This window comes from Cucumis sativus, chromosome 7, assembly GCF_000004075.3.
Source record: "Cucumis sativus cultivar 9930 chromosome 7, Cucumber_9930_V3, whole genome shotgun sequence".
NCBI lineage: Eukaryota > Viridiplantae > Streptophyta > Magnoliopsida > Cucurbitales > Cucurbitaceae > Cucumis > Cucumis sativus.
The window spans coordinates 3,950,443-3,966,362 of NC_026661.2; the positions used below are offsets into that span (position 1 = coordinate 3,950,443).

At 33.4% G+C, this 15,920-nt stretch overlaps 4 protein-coding genes across 7 annotated transcripts; 2 read left to right on the plus strand and 2 right to left on the minus strand.

Annotated features, from left to right (window-relative positions):
* Positions 1–1,674: 1,674 nt before the first annotated feature.
* LOC101217567 (peroxidase N1) lies at positions 1,675–3,899 on the plus strand. The gene is made up of 3 exons (XM_004136819.3): positions 1,675–2,147; positions 2,278–2,440; positions 3,326–3,899. The coding sequence occupies exons 1-3, from the start codon at positions 1,677–1,679 to the stop codon at positions 3,742–3,744; spliced, it is 1,053 nt and encodes a 350-aa protein (XP_004136867.2). The 5' UTR covers positions 1,675–1,676; the 3' UTR covers positions 3,745–3,899.
* Positions 3,900–4,574: 675 nt separating this feature from the next.
* On the minus strand, positions 4,575–6,051 carry LOC101202985 (peroxidase N1). The gene is made up of 3 exons (XM_011661412.2): positions 5,638–6,051; positions 5,345–5,504; positions 4,575–5,017 (listed from the first exon to the last, which is right to left on the minus strand). The coding sequence occupies exons 1-3, from the start codon at positions 6,028–6,030 to the stop codon at positions 4,587–4,589; spliced, it is 984 nt and encodes a 327-aa protein (XP_011659714.1). The 5' UTR covers positions 6,031–6,051; the 3' UTR covers positions 4,575–4,586.
* Positions 6,052–9,268: 3,217 nt separating this feature from the next.
* Positions 9,269–11,149, minus strand: LOC116405030. The gene is made up of 2 exons (XM_031888541.1): positions 10,790–11,149; positions 9,269–9,691 (listed from the first exon to the last, which is right to left on the minus strand). The coding sequence occupies exons 1-2, from the start codon at positions 11,145–11,147 to the stop codon at positions 9,540–9,542; spliced, it is 510 nt and encodes a 169-aa protein (XP_031744401.1). The 5' UTR covers positions 11,148–11,149; the 3' UTR covers positions 9,269–9,539.
* Positions 11,150–11,240: 91 nt separating this feature from the next.
* LOC101217805 (uncharacterized CRM domain-containing protein At3g25440, chloroplastic) lies at positions 11,241–15,166 on the plus strand. Of its 4 annotated transcripts, none has more exons than XR_970004.2 (6): positions 11,241–11,430; positions 11,644–12,106; positions 12,745–13,146; positions 13,444–13,599; positions 14,190–14,331; positions 14,757–15,166. XR_970004.2 is itself a non-coding variant. In XM_011660481.2 (5 exons), the coding sequence occupies exons 1-4, from the start codon at positions 11,390–11,392 to the stop codon at positions 13,594–13,596; spliced, it is 1,059 nt and encodes a 352-aa protein (XP_011658783.1). In that variant the 5' UTR covers positions 11,241–11,389; the 3' UTR covers positions 13,597–13,599; positions 14,757–15,166. The 4 variants fall into 4 exon arrangements, 1 of the variants encoding a protein (XP_011658783.1); XR_970005.2 differs by having other exon boundaries at positions 14,235–14,331; XR_004218478.1 differs by having other exon boundaries at positions 14,243–14,331.
* The last annotated feature ends 754 nt before the right edge of the window (positions 15,167–15,920 follow it).

The following is a 15,920-nucleotide window of genomic DNA, read 5'->3' on the forward strand; positions in this document are numbered from 1 at the left end:
CATTTATTTTCACATGATCATTCTTCATCGAGTAACGTGCGTTCTCAATAAAAAACATAATGTTGCATAAACATAAAATATATATATAAAAAAATATGGTGGGGAAAAGTATTTTTTAACATTCAAAATAAGGAACTGTCCACGTAGGAAAACGACAGAAGGCGGCTTTGACAGTTGGACTTGATTGGCCACGTCAGACAAAATAATACTCAAAGTAAAATTTTCATAAACTTAGAGTCAACACTAAATGAAGTCAACAAAAACAAATGGCTTTTAGAATAATCTTTTTAATTACTATAGATATATATATATTCCAAATGTGCAAAATCCTCTACAATATAGTACCTTTCCAAATTCAATTTCTCCACCTATATTTTGAGTTTAGACGCATTTAAAATTATTGTTTAGTTACAACTATTTCGATTGAGATAATTATACGTGAAATAACTTTCATGTATGAATGTGATTTAAACCATAAATATGAAGCATTATAACGTAACAGTAAAAATATATTTGAATGAACAATTAATTGTGTCTTTTATCCTATTACAATTATTGAAATTGAGTGGTTAATATACAATGAAATGGTGATTTTGTTCGCATGTTGGTTAGATGTGATTTAGATCATAATTCATATACAATATGAAACATTATGATCTAGCGATAGACACGATGAAGTAAATGAATCATTCCGTATAATGGGAATGATTTAGATAATAGATATGAAATGTAAACATACAGTTTTGTTATAATTCATAATATTTTATCTTTTTCTTCAAATATTTAAAATTATTCCATTGATAATATTTTTAAACTTTTTTTTTTTGGTGTGTATTCTAGGTAGAACTACAAATTTAAGATTACCGGTGAATGTGAATGTTAAAGCGTAGATGATATTGATATAAAGTTAAACAAAACATTTTGAATTAAAGATATTCGTTCTATTCTTCTCATGTCAGTTAAGATTACTTGTGAATAAATCATTCAACAAAATCGCTTACAATATATAAATACAGATTCAAAGTTACTCTAGAAGGTACAAAATTGTTAGAATATTACAATATGGTCTCACCAAGCAATTTGTCCACCTCCTATTGCACCACACCCACTTGCTTTTTCTATTATCCAAACTAATCCGAAATGAACTTATTATAATAATTATTCATATATATATTTCAGCACAATGATTTAGAAGTTGTTAAAATACTCTTTTTCTTTTCTAGAAAGAAAATAAAATAAAGTATGTACGTAGCTGGCTTGCATAAGACTTATATAAATTTGAGTTTTTAAATTAAGTTATGAATGATATGATTTCAAATGTCACATTTTGGTTATTGTAAATATGAATATCATTAAGGTTAATAAAAGTGGAAAAGAAAATTGGGTGTGGAGCCATGATGTGGACAATCCGACATGTCGTTTGTCACTTTCCCAATCAAATGGTTGATTGAGTCTTCGCTTTGAAAAATGAGTACTGAGTTTATGTGTGTCCCACGCGGCATTACAAATAATATCCATTTCTGTTGACTATTCATCCACAATCCCTCAAAACGACAACGTTTGCTTCGCTGTAGCCCATCCTCCTTCTCTCAAGCCGGCTTTGCTTACTCTACTTTTTTGACTATTTCACGCACCTCTCTGTTATTACTCTCTCTATATATACTCTTCTCATTTCCATGCAAACCATCGTCTCAAAATTAACAAGCATATCTCTCCTCTCTTATACTTCTAATCTGATGACAAAACTTATTGGTTTTACGTCAATGCTTCTCCCACTCATGTCGTTTATGATTATTGTGTTGTTATTCACTGTTGTGAACGGTCAAGGCACCCGCATTGGTTTCTACTCCAGCTCTTGCCCTCAAGCTGAGTCCATTGTTGCATCTACTGTACGATCTCATTTTCAATCTGATCCTAAGATTGCTCCAGGTTTATTGAGAATGCACTTCCACGATTGCTTCGTTCGGGGTTGTGATGCCTCTGTGCTCCTTGCTGGCTCTAACAGTGAGAGGACTGCACTACCAAACCTTTCGTTAAATGGGTTCGAAGTGATTGACGATGCTAAATCTCAACTTGAAGCTGCTTGTCCTGGTGTTGTATCTTGCGCTGACATTCTTGCTCTAGCTGCTCGTGACTCAGTAGTTTTGGTAAGATATATATATATATATGCATATGTTCTGTCCTATATATATATATATCTAATTTTAATAGTAATGAAAGTTAAAACTTTTTCTCTCCCACCATGACTTGACAAAGGGTTATTTTGTTTGGATGTAGACAAGTGGAATACGTTGGGGAGTGCCCACAGGACGAAGAGATGGGACAATTTCGGTGGCTTCAGAAGCTAACAACTTGCCTGGATTTACAGATTCTATCGAGGCTCAAAAGAAACAATTTACTGATAAAGGTCTCAACACTCAAGACCTTGTCACTCTCGTGGGTAAGATATATAATCATAAACTTATTTATCTTATTCATTAGATTAATCCCTATCTAAATTTATATCACATGTTTGGTTTCTAAATTTTTTAAAGAGTTTGATAACTTCCTAAATTATAATAGATTCTATTTGTATTCTAAAAAAATTATAACTAGTTTACCTAATATCTATAAATTTGAATTTTATGTCAAATTAATACACAAAATTTTAAATTATGTATCATACGGTTTAGGGTTCAGAAGAGAAACACTATCAAACATAAATTTTCAAGATGCTATATAAAACACTGTATAAAACTCATGAACCAAGCCATCGACCTTAAAGTGTTACGAAATCGACGAGATTGTGAAAAAGTGTTAACTTATACCTACAAGATAGATCAAGAGGGACAATTCTACGAAAGAATTTTATGAAATACAAAATAACCGTGCATCTACAACTTAGAGAGTTTACATAAACGAATTTCTCTAAACCTAGGAATTAATGATAGACATAAATTACATAAAAATGGACAAATATATATGTAAGTCATTTAGGTTTTGGGGTCATTGTCTCCAAAACCCTGCTAAAGTGTGTACATCCTCATACCTAATCGTTTAAAATGTCATTTCAACAAATTTAAGATATTTCAACGTAACGGAACTTACTAAAAAATATTAGATTGTTTTCTTGTTTTTCGTTCTTTTCATATCGTCCAATTCAGTGACCCAGTATAATCACAACTTGCAACATATGGTCATAGTTCTTTTATAGAATATTTTGATATATTTTCCCCGGCCCATCTCCTTGCCCTCACATTGTAATGCAAAATATGATGAGTACTATTGCTAAAAACGACGTGAACTATATATAATAAGAAAATAATATTGATGGATGTTGGAGCAGGTGGACACACAATAGGCACAACACAATGCCAATTTTTCAGATACAGACTCTTCAACTTCACAGCAGCAGGCGGTCCAGATCCAACGATGGACCCAGCCTTCGTGACTCAAATGCAGGCATTGTGTCCTCAAAACGGAGACGGAACCCGTAGGGTCGCGCTGGACACGGGCAGCGTCGGTCGGTTTGACACAACCTTCTTCTCAAACTTAAGGAACGGACGTGGGGTTTTGGAGTCGGATCAGAAGCTATGGACTGACGCTTCCACTCGTACTTTTGTACAACGGTATTTGGGTTTGAGAGGCGTTTTGGGTTTGACCTTCAATCTTGAGTTTGGGAAATCTATGGTGAAGATGAGTAACATTGAAGTTAAAACTGGAAATCAAGGAGAAATTCGTAAAGTTTGTTCTGCAGTTAATTAATTAAACTAACAGTTACACATGAAATCTTTGTAGTTTCCTTTTACATTATTGCAATGCTTGAAAGTAAAAAAAGAGATTGCAATGAATGGAACATATAATGTATACACTTTTACATTTATATGAAGAGTGAACCTGCCATCATCCTCTTTATTTAATTTGTTTGCAAACCATTTTAACCATATATTTTGGTATCCAATCACATCTTCTAAATCAAGATTAGTGTTAACCTACATATTTTTTTCTCGTCTTTTGAAAACAAGGTCGATCGCAAACCTCATAGTTAGGCACTAAATTGATAAATTTGAGCTTAGTTTGATAATAATTTTCTTCACATACTGCCAACATCGTAAAAGACGCGACTAGCAGTTGTTGTATGTTGTGACGTCCCTCTTCAAATAGTTCAGTCACTCTAACATATATAACATTTTCGATCTCTACTAATTAATTGCATCATCTTATATTGTTATGTTTATAGTAATATAAATTGAATCACATCATGCATTATTAATTGTTTAAATATAGGGTGGGATCAATAATATTTGAAAGAGAAAAAAAAAAAAAAACTCAAATATCTTATAAAGCAAAGGTCGTTTAAAATGTAAATATTGAAATTTAAAAAGTCTTATTTATATTATATTTTACCTCAAGAACATTTTGTTACTTATTGTAAGATGAAAATATCAATTCACTTTTTATGGCAATGTCAAACCAAAATATGATCGAAAATATAAAACTATGATTAAAACAGAAGATCAAGAAGTTTAAAACAAAACTCAAATACACCCAACATATTAAATTGAAAGAGAAAACTCTTAAAACACATTAGACAACTTAAAAACATATCAATTATTAACCTTAGAGCAAACCCTTCGAATTTCACCAAGAAGGCCAGTTTTAACTTGTGCATTGCTCATTTTAACCATCGATCTTCCAAACTCAACTTTAAAGCTTGAACGCCCTACTAAACCTTTTAAACTCAAATAGTGTTGGATGATAGGGCGAGTAGAATCATCGTTCCACAACATTTGATCCGACTCTAAGATCCCTCCTCCTTGTCTCAAGTTTTTGTAGAACGATACGTCAAACTTTTCTGCACTATCGATGTCGAGTTCAAATCTGTTTGAGCTATCTCCGTCTACAGGGCAAACATCTCGTAGTCGTTCGACGAGTGATGGATTAAGAGTTGGGTCAGCACCGGTTTCAGTGACTGTTGTGAAGTTGTAGAGTCTATAACTGAAAAAACGACACGATGCAGTACCAATGGTATGGGCACCTATATATATGGTTTAATGAGGAAGAAAAAGGTGTGAATTTTCGTAGCAAATTTGATAACTATTTTGCTTTAGTCTACTTTTATATTCATGCTTATAGTGATATTGTGTTTTTAGTTTTTAAGTCTATAAGCACTTTAACTTCACTTTTAAATTCATATATTTGTTATCTACTTTATATCTATGCTTTCATAAACTAAGTTAAATTTTAAAAACTAAGAAAAGTGAATCCGTTCTATAACTTGTTTTGGGTTTTTGAAGAGTAGAAAACAAATTTGGTTTTTGGTGGAGGCTTGTTTATCATAATCAACTAAGTCTTATATATATACCTGCGAGAGTTACGAGGTCATGTGTGTTGAGCCCCATAGATCTGAACTTCTCCTTTTGAACTTCAATGGAATCTGAAAAACCAGGCAACTTCACCTCGGAAACTAATGAAACTCTGCCATCTCTTCGTCCCGTCGGAACTTCCCAACTTCTTCCACCTGTCTGCAGCAACCAAATTACGGTATTAAATTTTCATCCACATACTAATATACAGTCTTAACATTCATTAAAATTGGGACTAGAAAGAAGTGTTAATGAGATGAGATTTTCACATACAAAGTAATTGAATACTTACCAGAACCACTGAGTCACGAGCAGCAAGAGCAAGAATATCAGCACAGGAGACAACACCTGGGCAGATATCCTCAAGTTGTGACTTGGCATCATCAATGACCTCAAACCCTTTCAAAGTACGGTTAGGCACAGCCGTCCTCTCAGAATTGGGACCAGCAAGAAGCACAGAAGCATCACACCCTCGGACGAAGCAATCATGTGAATGCATTCTTAACAACCCAGGAGCGATCGATGGATCTAATTGAAAATGAGATCGAACCGTGGATCTAACGATGAATTCGACTTGTGGGCACGTGGCACGATAAAAGCCAAGGCGTGTGCCTTGGCCATGCACAGCGTTGCTATGCAACACCACCACTACGTATACAATTAAAATGAAACCAACTTTCGCCATCAAAACAGAGAAATGCTGTGATCGATCCTTTAATTTCTTTGTATAAATGTCTGTGGAAATGAGAAGTTATATATGTATATATATATAGAAAGGAAGATGAAAAATGGAGTAAGCAAAATTGTTTGGACATCCCATTGGGTTACAGTCCATGCAGAATTGTCGTTTTAACTTTGATGATCAGTCAAATATTGCATCATGCATTAACTATTATTATTGTTTATATATGTTTGTATTATCACAATATATTTTGTATTAATTTTAAAGATAAATAATATTGCATCATTATTTATTAAATTCAATACATGACTATTTGAAAAATATGGAATTCAACCTGAGTGCTAAAAGTAACAAATTCGCAACCTTTTAGTTATATATTGAGTTTATATTTTCCTTTTCAAGAAAAAAACTTAAAAACTAAAAAAAAAAATAGAGACATTTTTGTTTGACTATCTTTTTGTAAATAGTTTGAAAATATACTAACTTACCCTAAATTGTATATATGTATGTATATGTATATAATTGATGTGTTCAAGAGGTTAAAGATAAGGTGGGAATATACTCTCGTCCTCATCCCATTCTTGATTAGAAATTCATTTTATATGTCTCGATTTAACTCTATCTATGTTTAAATTGTGAATTTTTCGTCAGTTCTTATTTGGCTATCATAATTCAGAGCACTGTTTGAGGCAAAGTGTCTCGATTACATTTTTGACAGATTTTTAGGTTAACGATAATAAAGTTTTAGAAATGGTACAAACTTTTTATTTAGATTTTTAGGTTATTTTGTATTATATATATATTTAGAAAATGACAAATATTTAAGAGGTTTTAAGATGAGTTTAACGAGGGTAGGGTTGTAATTTTGCTGCAATTGTTGATGAACAATTGTTGATCCTCAAATTTGGGAAATTAACAAAAATAAGATAATTTTTAAGGGTTTAAAGAGTTTTAGGATGAATTTTAAAAATGATGACAATTAGGACAAATTAACTAGGAAAAGTCTATATTACACTTTAGTTATAAAAAAAAACGTGAAAAGCAATTTATGGAATTCCTTCTCCTTCTCCTTCTTCCTCCATTTTCTCACTTCCAAAAAGAATATTTCATTTTTCTCTCATCTCTACCTGTGCGTATTCCATTTTTCCTCATTTTCACAAAACCTTTCATTTCCTTTTTCTTCCTTTCCCATTTTTCATTCACAAAACTACAAAAACAATGGTAGTTATGGTGATTTCATTGTGGAACATGACTTGGGACTCGTGATCTTGCTACGAAAATTGGATTCCGGTGAGGAGATGTATGGAGTTAAATCAGCTATGGAGTTGACGTTGTTTTTCATCCTCACAATCTCTATGACTATGGAGTTAAATCAGCTATGGATTGTCCTAGAATGTTCATGTTTCTTGCTTGGAGGATTCTGGTTCAGAGGATGAGACATCAGTGAGGGTTAAGCGTTTGGAGAAGGACATGTGTTGGAGAAGTAGGCTTGTGTTCTTTAGAGGGGTTGCTACTGTTGTTACTAAGTTGTTCAATATTGTGGAACTCGATGTTGCAGTGTTTGAAAAGAAGGATTATCAGCAATGGCTAGATTATCAGGCAGATGGTGAGTAGTCTTTGTAAGAATGTGAATGATTTTGATTTTCATATTTATTTTGAGCTCAAAATTTATCGGATTTCTCCATAGATTTTTTTCCTCATTTTTATTGCTTATATGTTACTTATGTATACTAGGTAGAAATTTTGGCTGCTCTAGTTGAAGATTGGACAACTAGTGGAAAGCAAGTATCAAACAACGCTTGATGCCTTATTAAAAGCAAAAGATATGGGCACACATGGTGTAATTAGCTTTAGGGTAGGCATTACAGAAATCGGAGTTACTGTTTTGTATTTCTTTGAACTTATGCCGAACCATTTAATTGTATTCTTGAAGTTGATCATTTGTGATATAGAGGCTGTAATCGATGTAATTGAGAAGAATTTTGTTCTTTCATTATCTTTAATGTATTATTCCAACCCTTACTAGATAGGTGTGAGATGTGTATGAGATAGGAGGGGTAACAATTTGATTTTGAAACCAATAGTAAAAGTTTTGAAATGTGCAAGATAGATGCAAGATGTGTATGAGATAGGTGCGAGGATGTGTACGAGATAGGGTAAGAGAGATTAAAGAAAAATTCAATCAGTTTACAAGCCTAGAGGATTAATAGTGGAGAAGAAATGGATGGAAGTGGAGAAGAAATGTTCACCAGAGGCACCAAAAGTTGAAGGAAGGAAAAAGAAAAGAGAAATGAGAAAATTAAATGAAGGTATTTTCGTCATTTTACCTCTAATTTGTTCTAAATGTTAACTTTTTTTTTACCATCAATCTTAAAAATCTTTATCTACCCCATTTTTTACTTTTTTTTTTTTTTTTTTTTTTTGTCAATTGCCCCTCAAATTTCATGGGGAATTATCAAAAATAGGATAATTTGGAAGGATGTAAAGAGTTTTGAGATGAATTTTAAAAAAGATGACTTTTAGGACAAAATTAGTTGGAAAAAGTCTATATTACCCTCAAGTTAAAAAATATCCTAAAATCAATTTATGAATCCTCTCTTCTCCTTCTCCTTCTCCCTCCGTTTTTTCACTTTCTAAAAATGTTTCATTTTTCTCTCATCCCTCGCTCTGTGTGTTCCATTTTCCCTCATTTTCACGAAATTTCCTTTTTCTATTTTTCTTCATTCCATTTTTAATTCGTTTTCTTGAAATTTCTTTTTGAAGCTCTTCCCATGGTCTCCCACACGGCCTTTGAAAACCATTTTCTCCATTTTCTCACTTCCAAAAAGAATATTTCATTTTTCTCTCATCTCTCTCCATTTTCATACATTTGTGGGATAAATTGGCCTTCCTAATTCTAAAGAGCATGAAAAATGTTGCTCTCACCTGCATTGTTGTACATTATATAAAAGTTCTGCACACTTTACAATTTTCCAAGATAATGAAATAAAAATTGCATACCAAAAAAAAAAAATGGTATTCATTTCCATTATATAAAAATATTTATGTACATAGTTTGGAACATATACAATTCCTTCAAAAGTTGGAACTAAAAGTCAATACATGGGATTGTTTGTGTCCATAATTGAAATGCCAATTGTTTTCTAAAATATGACATGTTTTCTTGACATAATGTAGCTACATCTAAACCAGAAGCTTCATATTTGAAATACTTAATTGTAAATACACTGACCACTCACTATTGTTGCGTTGAAGTGGAATGGAGTCGACAATGACAAGTGGCCAAGGTTCCTTGTGTGTTGATGATCCGCCTCTCCTAACAAAGAATCCAGTAGCATCGAGCAAATTTGGCACCATCTCTTGAATTGGCTCTAATATGCTTCTCATATCTTCGGCACTCGTCAGCGACGGAAGCGAATCCCATACCTTAACTTGACAACGTACCAAGTCCAAGCATAATAGAATCCAATGATTGCCATGGATATTGAATGGAGAGTAAATGTAATCAACATTCACCCAAGGATCTTGACAGTCTTGTTTTGATCCGACAACATAGTCAACCTGCTTACTAAATGTGATAAACTACTTACTATAGACTGAAAATGATGAGCAGGGTCAATCTTGTACATGGGACCGTTAGTTGATGTCGAAGCCATACTGAAACCTGCATAAAAAAAAACTAATTAAATATAATTGCATAAGAGACTTACTAAACATGGATGCACTAGCATCTTGGGACTTCTACTCAAAATTTTGGAAGGTGAGAGATAGGTGCTGATAGGTGCGAGATGCTGGAAAACTTCAAGGCAAAGTTGCTAAGTCTAATAAAATTGCTAACCCTAAAGCCTTAACACCTAGTAGAGTAGCTAAACATGCATTCTAAACGGTTTAGGAAGTTAACACTCTTATATTGGGACTTCTACTCAAAATTTTGGAAGGTGAGTCTAATAAAATTGCTAATCCTAAAGCCTTAACACCAAGTAGACTAGCTAAACATGCATTCTAAACGGTTTAGGAAGTTTACACTCTTATATTGGGACTTCTACTCAAAATTTTGGAAGGTGAGAGATAGGTGCTGATAGGTGAGAGATGATGGAAAACTTTAAGGCAAAGTTGCTAAGTCTAATACAATTGCTAACCCTATAGCCTTAACACCTAGTAGACTAGCTAAACATGCATTCTAAACGGTTTAGGAAGTTAACACTCTTATATTGGGACTTCTACTCAAAATTTTGGAAGGTGAGAGATAGGTGCTGATAGGTGCGAGATGATGGAAAAATTCAAGGCAAAGGAAATGGTCTTTCAACAATGCAGCTTATGATAATGTCTTTAGAATACAATCTTTAGAATGCATGTTTAGCACATATCTATTATACTGGTAACTTTGCAGAGTTTATATGGGATACCAAATATATGTTCGAATTCAAGTTCTAAACTCCAAGGTATGGTTTTTCTATTATTACAGTACATTGCAAAGGAAATGGTTTTTCTTCCTAAAAACAGAATGGCTCCCACGGTTCTCTATGTCTGTGTGCATATGACATGCATTTCTTCTCTAAAATGTGCCAAAAACAAAAAACTCACATCTCAACAGACAACTTAAACAAACAAGATGGAATACTGTAATAATAAATAAGCTACAACAGACTAACTCTAAAAAAAAACTGAGATTTTATTACTCACTTGACTTCAAAGATGATGTATACGGCACTGCCAATGTAGAGGAGTGGATAAGAAATGGAGAGGTCCGGTGAAAACAAACCTGAAATCGAAATGGATGGAAGTGGAGAAGCGTCCGCCGGAGATGAAGTCGAAAGTAAAACAGAAACCCGTGCAGAAGAAATGGAGACGTTCCGTGAACAAGTTGAAATCGGAAAATATAGCGGAGAGTCGTGGAGAAGAAATGGATGGAAGTGGAGAAGAAATGGACGGAAGAGAAAAACGTTCACCGGAGGCGGGAGAGAGTTGAAGGGGGTAACTGCAGACGCGGGAGAGTTCAAATGCTCTGGTTTATGTTTTTCTTTTGAACGGCCTTCTGTCTTCGGGTTGAAGAAAAGGAAAAAGAAGAAAAGGAAAAAGAAGAAAAGAGGAAGGAAAATAAAAGAGGGTATTTTCGTCATTTCACCTCCAATTTATCCTAAATCTCAACTTTTTTACAATCAATCCTAAAACTCTATTTCTACCCCATTTTTGGCCTATTTTTGTCAATTCCCCAAATTTCATCTTAGTAAGCGAATTGTTGATGAACAATCAACACACCCGTTCTTAACTCTTGGATTGTTCTTGATTTCCCTTTCATCTCCCTTAGGGATTATTTAAAAAACGACTCTTTCCTAGGAATTTATTGATTTACTTTACGACCATGCCTCGCTGCCGCGGGTTATCTATCATCGCCTTTTCAAGGTACGTTCTTCATCTCTAGAAATCTCATGGGTTTCATTCAATGGTTTTGAAATTGAATACATTTCCTCATTTATCAAATTCATCTCAACAGTGTGTATCGTCTTGTTTAAAGTAGATTTCAGGGTTGTCTACGAGTTTTTCCATCTGTTGTGTACACATTTTCCCTTTGGAAAGCATATGGAATTGGATGATTGTGGTATGGTGTTTTTGCAGGGGTTCATTGTTTGGATTCATTCCTCTGATTAGAAATGTATCACCTCTATCTTTATTGAGCATACCCACATCATTTGAGCAGTCCTCACATGGAAGTTGGGAGCATCAAGCAAGTAGTTGTATAGTGAAGTCTCTCAACGAATCAATGTCTAGAGACTGTCCGCCTGGGTTCTCTTTTACTCGGAGATACAGTATGCGGGAGAGCAGTGGTGGGTTTAAAAGATGGCAATCTGTTAGGCATTTTAGCAATGCCGTTGTGGAGCTTAAAACAGACAACAATACTGTCAGGTTTTCTTTTGGTTGTCCTTCTAGTACTAACGGTTCCCGACTGAAACAAAAGGTGGCAAAAACCAAAATGTCTAAGAAGGCTAAATTGAATGAACTCAGATTCTATCGTCTTAAGGCGAAAAAGAAGAAGACATCTCCCAATCCAGAAGTTAGGATCAGATATTCCCTTGAGAAGGTTCGATACTATCTATAATTTTTAGTTATTCCTTTAGCTTATAATTGAGTGTAGTCTACTCTCCCTTTATAGAAAAAGTGTGTGGCCATTGTCTTGTAAGAGGAGTATTTGATTTCAGTGCCTGCTGAAAAGCTTTTTATCCACATATAATATGTTTGTGTAGCTGATTGAGTTGATTGAATTTTGATTAGCATTTCTTTGAGTAGCCGTGTCTATGTGCATGTGATAAGGTGGCCAGTAACCACTGTTTCTCTGACTTCTGCTTTACACATTTGTAAAACTGTGAAAGTTTATCCTTTGGTTTAGTTCGTGTACTGACTTTGCGTGACTAATGATTTATACATACAAGTGATTGTCATCAAAGTTTAGCTTACAGTTTCATGTAAACCTTTTCTTTTTTATACGAATCATTTGTATGAACATAAAGAAATATTTCATAGAAAATTTTCAAATGAAGAGTCAAGAATAATTTACTTAGTGTTTATACCTTCAACTCAAGGTAAGTGCATACTAATGGTTCAGTTGAATTTTGAATTAATATGTGGACTAATCGAATTGTTCTAATACTTCTTAATGATCATTTGTTCTTATGAACTATGAAGTTATTTGATCTTTGAAGAAATAAGTATTGTATGTAGGCCAAAAGAAAAGAAGCGTGGCTAATTGAGAAGTTGAGGAAATTTGAGATTCCAAAACCTTTTGTAGAAAAGTATGATCCTGAAATTCTTACTGAGGAAGAGAAGCACTACTTGAAGCGTACAGGGGAGAAAAAGAAGAACTTTGTTCTTTTGGGGAGGCGAGGAGTCTTTGGTGGAGTTGTTCTCAATATGCATATGCATTGGAAGAAGCATGAAACTGTTAAAGTTATTTGCAAACCTTGCAAGCCTGGGCAGGTTCATGAATATGCCGAAGAACTTACTCGATTGAGCAAAGGCATTGTGATTGACATAAAACCCAACAACAGCATAATTTTCTATCGGGGAAAGAACTATGTGCAGCCCGAAGTAATGTCACCTCCAAATACGCTATCAAAAGACAAGGTAAGCTGATCTCATTCCTGAAAAGTGAAATGATCAAACAAAATACATTTAATTGATTGATGTGAAAAATTACAAAAGGCAAATTAACCTACCACAGTGGAAGTTTTCAAATTCAGTTAACCACTAATCTGTAGAATTTGTCATTAATAGAATTTGGAAATAAGAAGAGTGGATCAAGAAATGGGGAATTAAATCAAACTCTGTAATTTGATTATAATGTTATGTTTTTTCAATTTGAGAAGCCATCGGAAAATGACACAACAATCAACATAACTTTTCCTATGTAAAATATTGCAGGCTTTGGAAAAATATAAGTATGAACAATCACTTGAACATACAAGCCAGTTCATTGAAAAGTTGGAGAAAGAACTTGAAGATTTTCAGAAGCATCTAGCTCAGTTCAAGAGGAGAAAGGAAGATGCCGCTTTAGAATCCATGGTTAACTCTTGACCGGTAACATTTGTTTTTTACCTGTCATTTCCCACTCACCTATTGTTATAGTTGGCTTTTGTCAAGCATAAATGTTCTTTGAATAAGTTGAGATGTAAAAGTTGAAAGCCATTGTAAGAAGAACAAATACTGATATGGCACGACATGTAGATAGCAACGTCATTTTTTTAAAAATATAGATTGTAGGGCACGATAGCCATGATGATACATTTATTTAAATTCATATTTTTGTTTAATGATATGATTTTAAATTTGATTTTGCCCATTAGCTTAAGTTTTATGGTCAATTGAGATGGTAACAAAGAAAGTGATCCAAGGAGTTCCTTGTTCAAGCCTCAGCATTGTTGATTCCTATCCAATTAATATTTATTTTCATTTGTTGGATTTTTTTCATATTTCAAACTCACAAGTGAGGGAAAGTGTTAGATGGTATATAATTAAATTTACCTCCACCTAACTATCACATATCTTAAACTGTGAGATTGTTGGGAGATGATTTTCTCAAACAAACATTTATGAAGGTTCTGATTTGAATTGCTCCAACTCCTCTTCTATTGAATCATCCACTCCATGAATTTTTTGATACATGTCAGATTAGGATCATGCCACCAATTGCCTTCTGAGATAGTCTATTTTAGAGCTGTAGAGCAACAGTTTTCCTCAATAAATGGTGATGGGCAAGCAGATGATGCACCTGGATCCTTGTACAGAAGTGTGAATGGCGAAGACTTAAAGGTACTTGTCCACCGAGTGTCAAAAGAGGGAAAAGAAAACAAAGAAAAAATTGTACTACCCATGTCTTTTAATCAACAACACTAGTGTCATCTTTATATTAGTTCGGTTACTACTTACTTTACCTTATTTGTTGATTTCACATATCCTACTTGCGTTGGCCTGAACGGAATTAGAATTGAGGATGTAGTGTGTTCGCCTCCGAGAACCATATGTTTTTGTGTAGGGGTCACAACATATCCTCACTATAGTACTAAACATAGTGATTATGAGACCGTTTCATGGGACTTGTCAATTAGGATCTTAGAATTATCCTAACTTGCTTGGAATTTTTATATCATCGATTTAATTGTTTTACTTCTAACACCCATCATCTGTTCTGTTCCATCCATAAGTTAATGTTTATGCTCATTTTCTTTATGATGCAGAATCATAGAAAGGTAGAGACACATATGGGTGAGGTCATCTGCTCAAGACACGGCGAGCCATATCCTAATGGCCGGAGCAGTTACATATATCGGAAACTATTTGGCCAATGGTTGCAAAGAAGCTAGTCTCCTTCAATAGTTTATGGGAGAAAGTGAGCCAATTATACAAAGTCGAATTTGCAGACATAGGGGAACGAACACAACATATCACAATTTATTGTTTTTGTGATGTCTCAATTTTATGAAAATTTCTATGGATAGTATTATAAAACAAAAAATTCAAAACATATTTAGACTATAAATACTCAACCTATATGCTTTTTAAGAAAGTTACTAGTTCGTTTGTATGTTACAATTTCTTTTAAGATATAATGGAAGCATTGATATGTCCATGAAATTTTAAGGAGTAATTGGATCATCAACTTGGTGGAGTGGGCTACAACAATTTAGTTATTCCGTAAGTGGAGTTTCAATAAAGCTCTCTTTGTTTACTCATTCATTTCTTTTTAATACAATGTTTACTACTCCTACTCAAACTAAAATAGCATCCTAAACATTATTCATTCGTTTTCAATTTCAAATATACATGGGTTTGTTTTAGATAATTTTGAAAATGTCATCCATCTTAGTTTATATACAAATATACATCTCAATAAAAACGAGATTAAATCGGTACTTGTTCTACTTATATTTGGAATAAACTCCAAAAATTGGAATAAAGGATTGTTTATGTAAAAAGTTTAAAATATATTATGCAACAAAAATTGATGAGGACTATCACTTATGAAGTACAAACATTAAAATTCAAGTGTACTTAATTTGAAGTTTCAAGTTTCAATAGACAATTGAAGTACATAATTTGAAATGGAAATAGGTAGTTGGAAGAGATCGAGTGTAAAAGGGTTTTTTTTTGACATCATCATGTCCTTTGCTTTCCTTTCATTCAATTTCAATTTTCCCTCTAAAAAAACCCCTAATCTACCCTTAAATCACATTAACAATTTTGAACTATTTAAGTAATTCCTTTTAAAAGAATCAAAATGAGGAAAAATGTGTAGTAAATAACTATTTAAATTCCATAGAAAAAAATTAGTAAGATTTTTTTAAATTAATTACATTTAATTGTGTAATTTTACCGACATTTTTTCTTATTTTTTCAAATAT

Coding starts and splice junctions, on each gene's coding strand:
- LOC101217567 (XM_004136819.3), top strand. CDS start 1,677: ATGCAAACCATCGTCTCAAAATTAACAAGCATATCTCTCCTCTCTTAT. Junction 2,148..2,277: donor CTCGTGACTCAGTAGTTTTG/GTAAGATATATA, acceptor GTTTGGATGTAG/ACAAGTGGAATACGTTGGGG. Junction 2,441..3,325: donor AGACCTTGTCACTCTCGTGG/GTAAGATATATA, acceptor ATGTTGGAGCAG/GTGGACACACAATAGGCACA.
- LOC101202985 (XM_011661412.2), bottom strand. CDS start 6,030: ATGGCGAAAGTTGGTTTCATTTTAATTGTATACGTAGTGGTGGTGTTG. Junction 5,505..5,637: donor CTCGTGACTCAGTGGTTCTG/GTAAGTATTCAA, acceptor TGGTTGCTGCAG/ACAGGTGGAAGAAGTTGGGA. Junction 5,018..5,344: donor TGACCTCGTAACTCTCGCAG/GTATATATATAA, acceptor CCATATATATAG/GTGCCCATACCATTGGTACT.
- LOC116405030 (XM_031888541.1), bottom strand. CDS start 11,147: ATGACGAAAATACCCTCTTTTATTTTCCTTCCTCTTTTCTTCTTTTTC. Junction 9,692..10,789: donor TCCATCCATTTCGATTTCAG/GTTTGTTTTCAC, acceptor TTTTTTATGCAG/GTTTCAGTATGGCTTCGACA.
- LOC101217805 (XM_011660481.2), top strand. CDS start 11,390: ATGCCTCGCTGCCGCGGGTTATCTATCATCGCCTTTTCAAG. Junction 11,431..11,643: donor TCTATCATCGCCTTTTCAAG/GTACGTTCTTCA, acceptor GTGTTTTTGCAG/GGGTTCATTGTTTGGATTCA. Junction 13,147..13,443: donor ATACGCTATCAAAAGACAAG/GTAAGCTGATCT, acceptor AAAATATTGCAG/GCTTTGGAAAAATATAAGTA.